This window comes from Sphaeroforma arctica, assembly GCF_001186125.1.
Source record: "Sphaeroforma arctica JP610 unplaced genomic scaffold supercont1.1128, whole genome shotgun sequence".
Lineage (NCBI taxonomy): Eukaryota > Ichthyosporea > Ichthyophonida > Sphaeroforma > Sphaeroforma arctica.
Window position 1 is genome coordinate 1453 of NW_014039430.1, and position 11256 is coordinate 12708.

General features: G+C 45.6%; 2 protein-coding genes across 2 annotated transcripts; one reads left to right on the forward strand and one right to left on the reverse strand.

Moving 5' to 3' along the window:
- The first annotated feature begins 451 nt into the window (after nucleotides 1-451).
- On the forward strand, nucleotides 452-5915 carry SARC_10074 (hypothetical protein). The gene is made up of 3 exons (XM_014295890.1): nucleotides 452-5123; nucleotides 5353-5522; nucleotides 5654-5915. The coding sequence occupies exons 1-3, from the start codon at nucleotides 692-694 to the stop codon at nucleotides 5891-5893; spliced, it is 4842 nt and encodes a 1613-aa protein (XP_014151365.1). The 5' UTR covers nucleotides 452-691; the 3' UTR covers nucleotides 5894-5915.
- Nucleotides 5916-6441: 526 nt separating this feature from the next.
- On the reverse strand, nucleotides 6442-8113 carry SARC_10075 (hypothetical protein). Its single transcript, XM_014295891.1, has one exon. The coding sequence runs from the start codon at nucleotides 8094-8096 to the stop codon at nucleotides 6501-6503; it is 1596 nt and encodes a 531-aa protein (XP_014151366.1). The 5' UTR covers nucleotides 8097-8113; the 3' UTR covers nucleotides 6442-6500.
- Nucleotides 8114-11256: the final 3143 nt, after the last annotated feature.

Consider the following 11256-nt stretch of genomic DNA (forward strand, 5'->3'; position numbering starts at 1 on the left):
TAGCTTTGGATGTGTCATGGTGGGCAAGATGGCGGACGGTGAGGCTCTTGAAGGCACATAACGATCGGTATAATCCTTGCTCAGCCCTTGTGAGCTATGACATATCAAAGATATATCTTGTGAACGAATTCTCAAGCAATATGCGAGACATCTGCGCACGATTCCGAGTGTGGACAGCGCGAACAATATGATATCTCAGCGTTTCGCGTGAATAGATGAATATTGTACAAGGCTAGCGCATCTTAGCCATACAGGTAAAGTGTATGGGAGGGAGTGCTGTCACTCTCATAGTGATCTAAATAGAGATAATGGACTACTCAAGGAGCATAATCTGCCACGGACGTCCACAAAATAGTGAGTTCGCATGTCAGTACACGTGTATACTACAGGCGAGAATGACAGGTCGAATAGGGGTGACTCGGTCACGATCCATAGACTGGGTGATTATGAAGCCTCGGATGGTATCAATCTTACAGGTACCATCAGGCAGTGAGAGCCTGATCTGTTAGTAGTGTTGGGAAGTACGCCGGCCTTGTGCGGGTAGTAGCAATCCATATACTGTATATATAGAGAAACGTAGTTCTCCATAGACACACAATCGCACAGTTGGACATATTATTCCCAACAGTGTACAACTACAACACCACAGCATAACACTCAGAAATAGTATCAACCCTGCAGTACGTACCATATGTGGGCATGCATACTCTACGGCTTGATAGCCGCATTCTCAACAAGCGCCAATAGTCACGCGAGTGCTTCTCCGTCGGTGCTAGCACCAACAGAGGTTTCTGCTGCACCACGTGTAGTACAACTCAGACCATCGCCAACACCCGAGCCTTCACAGAAGACTAGGGAGTATGTTCTGTACCCTTTAGGACTCACTACGACACTAGGCACTACGCAGCTGCCTGGGAATGGTATCAAAGCACTGCAAACCACCACTGCCGTGTTGAATACAACACAAGCGGCGACTGATGCCAAGTTCTACGACGATTCCGTGTTCATGTCGTCGACGGGTACTCCGCTAGGCTACAGTGGTATCTTCACCTTCCAGGATAGTTCCATAAAATCTGAGCGTGTGACCGCTATCACTGCCCGTATTCTGTGGAACGGTCCGGACGAGTATAACCTATGGGAGTGTGCACTGCAACGTACAACTGGCACGGAAGCTCCCATAGTAGACAACCGTCTTGCTGGTGACTTCCTGTGGAGCGAGCTTGTGGGGAGTGTCAGTGATTCAGCCGATTCGTTTGTGAGTACCACGGGTGGGTTGTACATGCGATGCTTTACGAACGGTCCGAATGGGACGTACGATAACGCCTTTATTCACAGAATGGAGCTGTTGGTTGTAGAGGGAACTACTCAGAAAGACCCCCAGAAAGACCCCCAGCGTGTGGATGGGCTTTTTGCCTCACACTCAGCTCACCCCAAGTCTTTGTCTACGAGCATAGGCCAGGTTGTGGCGCCATCAGAGGGGATTCAAACATTAAGCACAGTCACAGGCAAGAACGAAGCTCCTCAAAATGTGTATGAGTTCCAGTCCAACGGCACTGTACGGAAGGGATACAGCGGCGTGTTCGTGTTCGATCTCCCCGCAGCTGGCAGAAACATCACGAGTGTCGCATTAACGTCCATGTGGCTGGGACCGGAGGGGGAGTGGAACAAATGGCAGTTCGCTCTGATGAACTTCCAGACGAAAACAGAGACAGGCGTACTTACCAATGACGGAGCTATCGACTGGAATTGGACCATGCTACAAGGTAATGCCACCTTCACATACCCGGAAGGTGGCTACCTTAATGGCAAACACGAGATGCATGTGCGATACTTCACCGAAGGTCCTGTAGGTACGTTCGACGACTCAGCTATGGACAGTCTCGAGCTCACGGTACATGAGAACGAAGTGCGACCCCCAAGACCCAGCGCACTACCTAAACCTGCGGTGAGTGCCCCCGCTATACCTGTGCGATCGTCTAAGGATTGGACGGCGGGTGTACGTGTATGTGGTATGAGTCTGAACATCGCGGTGGATAATGAAGCAGCATTGAATGCTAAGATTGACGAGTATATGCGGGATGGATGTTCGGTGGTGGAATTTGATACTGGCCTCTCGAACTTACACACCGACGCGCAATTCGCTCAGCAGGTGGCGTATCTGGCAATGGCATCGAAGCTCGCTAAGGGTGCTGGTCTACGATCGGTGATATACATCCCTTCACTAGAGGTGAACATACCAGGTGGATGCCTGAAAGGCTCAGGGGCACCCACAGAACTCAGTATGACTAACGATCCACAGAAGTCCACCTGGTTGCAGACTAATTTGGCCGGGATCAAGAACGTGTTTTGCGGTGAGTTGGAAGTGTGGGTGACTGCGGGGATGGAGAGTGCTTGGTTTGACCCCAACAATGAAGGTTTCAGAGCTTGGTTTCTGGGCAGGATACGTGATTTGGCCAAATCCACCGACCTCGACGGATATTGGGCTGATGTCCCCATGTTTAGCGATACAGCCGGCTCCTGGTTTGGCGCGGGGCCTGATTCGGACCGCCTGTTTGCCCTCTGGTCTAAGAAACAAGGACTCAACCAAGGAAAAGGGTACAGTGCCTGTCCCTCGGTACAGGATGCGGATAGTAGACAGCTCAACTATCGAGCGTGGCTGAGATGGAGACACGAGACTCTGGCGGATTGGCAGGAGAGTATACGGGTGGCAGCTGAGGAAGTACGGCCCACTTTCAAGGTGATCGCAGAGGTGTACCCCATGGATTATCTGGACCCACTTTGGACCGGTTTGGATGCGGTGCGGAGGAATGACAGTCTCCTGCGGGTGTGGGAGGTGGACTCGGTGTCCAACACCAACGGCATGGAGTACAGCACTAGGGAGGACTTTCGGACTAAAATAGCCCTAAACAAGTACGCACGCGCTGCTGACAGTGACACACCATCGTGGGTGTTTGCGTACGGCAACAAGGATCTTGATACAGGCTTGGTTATGGGTGCTGCGGTAGCGAGTGGGTGTGGTGTGTTTGAGTGCAAGACACCGTCTATGACCACAAGCGTAGGGAGTGAGTTCAGGCGACGCTGGATGACATGGATTGAGCGTATGGATGCTGTACTCTTCGATCGACCACGCAGAGCGGATGTAGGGGTGATACACTCTGCTGCTACCAGGAACCACTACGACCACCCGAATGGGGGTGCGTACGGCATGTATCTGGAAAGCACCAAGACACCCGCCACCGATGACTCGTGGTGGGCTGTGGCTGGACCTAATTCGTCTCTTATCAAGATGAAGCACGTTGGGGCGTACAAAGGTATGATGGGAGCCCTCACCCAGCTGCAAGTGCCCCATAAAGTCATCCTCGACCACACGGATGGTATGCAATCGCTAGAGGGACTGAAGGTGCTGATACTACCCTCTGTTGCGGCCATGTCCGAGGCAAGCGCAGTGAATATTCGATGGTTTGTGTATCGGGGTGGCGCGGTGTTTGCCACTGGGACTGTTCCTGGTACTTTGGATGAGGATGGCACTCCCCGCAACCAGTCTGTATTGGCTGATATGTTCCAGTTCGGTACTCAACCGGGTGCTGCTACACGGGCGCGTGTTAGTTCGTATGGTAAAGGGGTTGCGGTGTATCGCCCGGATATTGGAGTCCGAGAACTGTTTAACGGAGAGGCTGAGGCTGTGCCCGAAGGACCGGCGTCGGTAAGTGCACGTGCCAAGACTATGGATCAGATCAAGCTGTTCATACGCACTCACGTGGCTGAAGATGTTATCGTGCAGCGTCTTCTGCCGGACGGCACAACTGCTGCGACGACAAAGCTATACCTAGAGGTGGGTGAAGCGAGCACGGATAGTTCTACTCAGGCGTTGTACCTGCTGAACTTGGATGGGCTGAAGGTGCCAGTTATGACATCCCCCATGACCGTGCGCGTATACTATCGCGCCCCAGCTGGCACCCAACTCAAGGGTTCAGTTGGCGTACACAGCCCCGATGTATCGCAGTGGGTGGGAGGTGTGGTTGCACAGCGTGTGAATCAGCCGGGAAGTGCGTCGGAAGAGAGGGCAGAGGCTTTGTTGGGTTTATGGTACTACTTTGACCTGACTGTGGACCAGTTCTCAGTGATGGTGGTGCATCTGGAACCGTGCACCCCGCCCACTCTACCAGCGGTGTCAGCACCTCTACTTGCTGGCGCGTGGAAGGATACGGTGACCGAGGGCTTGTCGTTTATCAAGACCAAGATGCGGAATCACAACTTGTTCATTCCTTTCCGATATGGCGTGTACACGAATTACATTGATATCCTCCCCTCCGAAGAAGACGTAGTGTATGCAAACGGCCACCACACCACCGCCGAACATATGGGGCTGTTTCTGAGAACGGCTGCGTGTCTGAAGGATGCTGAGGCGCATGCTGAGGCCACGCGGTACATCCGAGAGGTCATGACATCGAAGTTGCTAGGGTTGACCAATTGGGCTATCGACAAGGATACACGCGGGCCGCTGATCCAAGCCTCTGGGGACGGGAGATCGGTGAACGCCAACGCCCCGTTGGACGATCTGCGTGTGGTACGGGGCTTGATGGAGGGTGCCGCACAGTTCCCAAACGAAGGGGTGGTAACGATGCAAGCCGCAGAGACGGCCTTGACTGGTTTGTACTGGACATCGGTGGCCGACGTAATGGCGTACGATGCAAGCGATGAAGAGGCTGAAGACATCCGCGTGTTTGTACTGCCCCAGTACAAGGGCGGGGTGATGGGCTATGCGTATGACTGGTCCGAGACAGAGGACTCTGCGTCTGGGGACGGAGTACTGGGTGTTGAGCTGATCCCCATAGACTATTCATACTTGACGACTATGGCGCTGGCAGCTCGCGTGAACCCAAGGTGGCTGTCAACACTTGAAGCCGCCACGCGAATGTTGCTCGACAGCGAGATTGGGAAATCTGGTTTGTTTTACAACGGGTTGAAAACTACCAAGGGCAAGCTGGGGTACACAGGAGATTTCGAATACCGCAACCTCACCGAAAGCAATCGAGGACGTCATCTCAAAACCATCCAGACAATGTGGATTGCTCTGCATCTGGGTGAGATTGGCATAAGCACAGGAGGAGGTCTCAGTTCAGGTATTCCATTACATATGTGCCACTGTTTGCACTCAAATTTATTATTATTATGTTACTGGCTGCTTCATGTTTCATCACGCTGATGTATGAAAAGCTCGATTCCCAGTATATTGCCAGCACAAATATTTTGCACGATTGAATTCTCTTATATTATAGCCACATTGGCAGTTGTCATACAAAAGCCTCAACTCAGCAGTTGGAGTTAAAATAATATTTAATTCCAACACAGACCTTACACGCCTGGCAAAGGCTGCTGCACTACGATCGCTGGAAGCGTTCCACAAGTTTTACACTGTAAATGATAAACGCATACCCGAGTATATGACTGTCGAAGGTACAGATGTGACCTCGGATAGCAAGTACCCCCTAGAGCTCGATGAGAATCTCTGGATTGGTGAGGTAGGCGCACTGCTTCGTATGTTGTTTTCATCTCGGGCTTTAGATACTATATACGTTAAGAGCACTACATTGCTTTCCATATTACGCACCTTCACTACTGACACAACCCGTAATTGATACATCTACTGCAGGCAAGGATATACTCTCAGTTTGCCAATCTGGCCTACACCTTGAATCGACACGATATTGCTATTGATATCATGAACGAGAGGGTCATTTCGGACCGAGTAACATCGCCAACAAGTCCGGTGCGCGGCTGTATCGGTGTCTCCGCTTCGACGGATAACTGCGAGGCGTTCAATACACTAGAGGCCTTGAATAGAATGTGCATTGTAGCACAAGGCGAGAGCTTGTCAGTGGCTCCGAAGTAATACGATCTATTTATTACCACACGAATGAATTTACGTAAAGATAAAAAATGAAGACTGTATAAAATTTGACATAGATTGGTTTAGGGATATATCATCACACATGTGAAGCAATTACTGATGCCATAACTGCTGCAAGGTACTCAAAATTGGACTGACTCGAGCTTCATTAATACTTGGCTTCAAATTAGAATAACATAGGGGGAGCAGCGGGAACTCTAGTAGTACAACGACGTCCGCTTCTGGCGGTTTGGGTTGATCAATACATTATGTATATATTGGATACAATACACTTGGATTGTGTACGTTGATGCTGTGACGGGGGTTGTCTATCGTCGATATGGCTTTTAGAGATCAAATTCACACTTCAGACGTGATTGTGTGCCATAAGTGGTTAGCCTAGCTTAACTCTGTTGATATGCACCACTTATAGGTCACAACACCGCTATGTAATGGCTCAGGTCATCATATATACCTGATTTGTAGGTGGACAACCGAAGACTGTGATTACAGATACATAAAATAATAGATTGTAAAATTGTGATTACAGATACATGAAACTTATTTTATTTATTCGAGCTTGTATATTAGATAATCTTGCATGATAAGCTTATGCGTATGAGCGTCCTCCAACTGTCGCACCAAATAGAGCTGGAATCTCCTCTAGAGGTACACCCTTGGTCTCTTTGATGAAAAAGACAACAAAGGCCAAATTGACGCAATTCAAACCACCGAAAACATAGAAGGTACCGGGTGTGGACCAACCCATCATGTGAGGGGTAATAAACACAATAACGGCGTTGAACAAGTACTGCCAGAATACAGCGAATGACATAGCTTTGTCTTTCTCTCTCATGGAGAAAATTTCCGAGGGATAGATCCAAGGAATCATTCCCCAGGCGAGCTGGAAACCGAAACCGTAAATGCAAACCATGACCATTGTGATGTAACCATTCCATGAAAGTTGTAGAGAAATACCACCAAGGATGAGGGGAGGGCCCATGATGAACGTGGCCCATAGCAACTGTCTGCGACGACCGCCAATCTTGGAATCCAGCATAGCCAAACCAACGGCACAACCGAACACCATGACAGCGTTCCAAATCATATTGAAGAGAAAAGGATCAGTCATACCAATGGCGGAGAAAATAGTAGATGCATAACCAAGGAATGCATTCACACCAGTTAGCTGCTGGGCGATCTGCAAGAAGACTCCGATCAGCATACGCTTGCGCAAGTTAGCCTCTGAGAATAGATCTCCGTACGAAACTGAACCAGCTTCCTCCTCTGCCTTCAACTGCTCGTAGATTTCCTGTGCTTCTGCGGTGATGTCTCCGCCGCGAATCTTGGTGAGGATGGCGGCTCCGTCATCATATCCCTTCTTACTCATCACGTAACGAGGAGACTCGGGTGTAAACCAAATTGTAACGGCAATGATGACACCAGGAACAGCGGGAAGCATAAGTCCCAAGTGCCAATTCTTGATGAAGAGTGTCACGATGGTAGCGATAAACGAGCCAAGCACAACATTCATTTGGAACATGGATCCAGTCATTCCGCGGATTCCAGGGGTAGCGATCTCAGAATTATACATGGGCAGTGCGAAGCAGCACACACCAACTCCAAATCCGGTGAGAAAACGAGCAGCAAAGAAGACGGGAACTGTGTTGAAAGAGAGCAGCGAGGAGAATACACATCCGACGCAAGTTACAACGGCCCCGACACAAATACACAATCTACGTCCGAAACCGTTGGTTAAGAATGGACCAACCAGCAGACCACCAGCGGCGGCTCCTAGAGTGATCAGGGTAGCACCCCAAAGAACGAAATCGTTGTGCCAGTGACTATTGTCAGCAACGAGTTGGGAACAGCAAGCCATATCATCGGTGATACCTGCACTGATACACACTGGCTCAGTGGCAGCGGTTCCTGCACAAGTTTCTTCAGTTCCTAATCCGCAAGTGTTCTGATCTCCGTAATCGTGTCCGAGACACCAATACTCCTGAAAATCGGAGAAACTCTGTACATTACCGAAATTTCCCTGATCTAGACCAAACATCATAGCTCCCAACATGGCAACAAACACAGCGATGTATGTTAGATTGTTAGGCTTGGCATCACGGGCGGCTGAATAACCCTGGTCGGCGACATCCGTTTGCGAGCCACCCAAGTGGGTGGTTGACTCTAATTCATCTTTCTTCTCCATTGTGCTTTTTTTTCTCTCCTAAGTGATAAGCGAGGTTGTGAGTGAACATACGCGAAACGCTTTCCATTTATGCGAGTCGACTTCACGAAGCCTTCTGGCCTTCTCTCTCTCAACGCGAGAGTAGTAGAGGTGAGAGACAAATAGGAAAAAGGGGGGTTTTTTTTTAAAAGACAAAAAAAAGTACTCTTGTATTTTACTTGTGTGGGAACTTGGTTTCCTTTTTCTTTGTGTTTTCAGTTTTGACCATGATGATGCCCCGGGTGGTGATGTGACAGGAGGTGTATGTATCAGTGATGGACGAGGGGATAACCATATAAGGAAACTTGACATACGAGCTTTTTCTATTGGCGACTACAGAATATTCCTGTTGTCTATGTATTATAGAGAAATTGTCCATTGTGGTATATTTAATTTTAATTTTTCTCTAGTAGTTATTAGAGAGAGGGTCCTCTACTAGTCTTCTACTCTCTCTAAGTAAATAGTAGTAGAAGAGAGAGAGAGAAGAGAGAGAGAGCTACAATACAGCGGCAGCCTATATACAAGTTCTATTTGTAACAACAGTAATCATAAACCAGTAAAATACAATGTACTTAACCTAAAACTGTTTTACGTTAAAACATAAATCGAATAAATATACATTTACGTTCAACTTTTATTCCAGATGCGGTGCTTTGTATGTTAAAATATGTGCAGCTTATGGGTCTAAACATTCAAGTGAGTACTAATATCACCTTTATATGAACCAGTCCTATAAAAGAACACGTAGGTAATTCTGATCACATTATAACCGTTATAACATTTTAAAACTAAATATATATGCGTTTACGTTCGTACCCCCATAGCGTTTTGAGTTTAGCTATGTACTACTAAGTCTACTACTTACTATCACTATGTATGTATTATTTAGTTTAGACCACAGAATAGAGTAAATAGTGTGTAAGAGAGCGAGAGAGTAGAGAGTATGAGCCTATGAGACTTTAAGAGACGAAGGTTTGGCGCTATGCACTTTTGAAGAGTGACAAGAATAAACTGAGAATCTATATATAATATAAAATTATTTGTATTTAGAAAATCCATTAATGGTAGATCTGACATGTGGATAATCAGTCCTAGCCAATAGGGAGCACTTGTATCTTTCGGCTGTTCTTTACTATTTCTACAGGTTTCTGGAGACTGGTCAGTGAGAGGTCAACTGGGTCACTTGTGGTGGGAGAATGGGTCACTTGTGGTGGGAGACTGGGACTCTGGGAGTGGGATAATTTCTAAATGCTCAATACGTTTAGCGTTTTAACTTTTATTATGCCTCGAATATATTGTTTTTTGTTAAAAAACAATATTGAAAATAGTTGTATCTGAGCCTACTTAACTTCTTTTTATAGGACTAGTTTGTATAGAAAAATCAGTATACACATATATGTTTAGACCCGCAAGGTGCACCTATAGGCATACAAAGGACCATATGTGGAATGAGTGTGTTCACTGTTCAGTGTTCACTCACAATCTCTGTACTACATTGTACTCCTCTCTCTACTACTCTCGAGTGACTAAACACTACTACAAAATAGTGTTCACTGTTCACTGTGTTCAGTCATCAACTCATCATTGTATCAGCATTTATTTTTACAAATAGTATTACATAATAATAATAAAATTGTTTTTTTTAAATAAATAGGATTCAGTCCCATAACTGATTTTCCATTTTTAGTGACGTAATAAACAATTATATATAATAGTCCCTATTGAGACTCTGAGACTCCGAGTTTGAGAGATACTGTATGGAATATCAGGCTCCAATGAAAGGCCTGTATATTGCAAACTTTCTGAATAAAGCAAATACACTCACCGCAAGACCACGAGTCGCGAGTGAGAATGGTTTTTTCCCAGAATTATGTCTCTACTATAGTAATGTCGCAATGAACTAGTAGCAGGTAACTAATTACATAAACAAATAGTTTTAACTAGTAGAGGACCCTCTCTCTAATAACTACTAGAGAAAAATTAGAGAGAGTATTTTGAGTTCGACGAATCAGAGAGAAGGAGTAAATGCATAGTGGATAAATCCTAGCCTTCTAAATTCAAAATTGCAAATTAAATATTATATATTTAGTGATTGTATATTTAGAAATAATGTGTTTTGGTTTTAAATATAAAACAAACCAAAAACAAAAAAATGCGAAACAAAAATAAAAATCATGAGCCATTGGACATCAGTTCATCAGTTCATCAGGACTCAGGAGTTAGGACACTCTACTACTAGTCCACACATTGCGAAAGTTGGAATGCCAATGGTTGGATGCGTATTATAAAATCAGAACCTTGAGGCTTGAGGTCTGGTGGTATTTTTATAAAAATCAGTGCTTTTATAAATATAAAAAAACAAAGTGGAAATTGGACACTGATGAGTGATGACGGAACAGCTGAAAAAACAAAACTATTTGTGTTTTTTAGGAAATTACAAAAACAAAATTTAACTTTGAGTCCACTGTACGTCTGTAAATACATTCTGTGAATACTATTTTATTTATAAAAAAAAGCCAACTAATGAGGTAAATATGGGACTGTATATATATTGGGCCCATAATATGATAATGGAGCCAACAGAAGCAGGTACAATAGGCAAAAGTAGTAGAGTAATAAAACCTAGTTTATGCAGTTTTTAGAAATGTGGCCTATTGGTCCATCATTACATAGTTTTTTTTTTTTTGCTTTTTTGTAAAAGCAAATTATATTAACTGATTTCGCCTCACTCTTGAAGACTCTGGAGTCTGGAGTCTGGAGTCTGGAGTGACTGTGACACTTGTTTCTTAGAAAATTTTCTACGAGTGTCCGATTTTAATTGAAAGTTATGTACAACTATTTTTTAGCCAAGGCCTCGAGTAATCTAATTTTTCAATATTAAAGCGTTAAAACGGTTATAGTGTGCTCAGAAAGGCCTACCGAAGTTCCTTTATAGAACTGGTTCGTTTTGTGAACATAATACACACTTGAATGTTTAGACCCACAAGTTGCACCCATGAGCATACATAGGACCGTATATGAAATAAAAGTTGAATATTTATAAGTTTTAAGATGGAAAACGGTTTGAGGTAAGGTAAATATATATATATATATATATATATTGTTTTACCCTCGTGTTGTGTGTGTGTGTGTGTGTGTGTGT

What these genes read in the sequence shown, in the direction of transcription:
- SARC_10074 (XM_014295890.1), top strand. Translation starts at nt 692, where the DNA reads ATGTGGGCATGCATACTCTACGGCTTGATAGCCGCATTCTCAACAAGC. An exon ending in AGGAGGAGGTCTCAGTTCAG is followed by an intron (nt 5,124 to 5,352) that starts GTATTCCATTAC and finishes ATTCCAACACAG; the next exon opens with ACCTTACACGCCTGGCAAAG. An exon ending in AGAATCTCTGGATTGGTGAG is followed by an intron (nt 5,523 to 5,653) that starts GTAGGCGCACTG and finishes CATCTACTGCAG; the next exon opens with GCAAGGATATACTCTCAGTT.
- SARC_10075 (XM_014295891.1), bottom strand. Translation starts at nt 8,096, where the DNA reads ATGGAGAAGAAAGATGAATTAGAGTCAACCACCCACTTGGGTGGCTCG.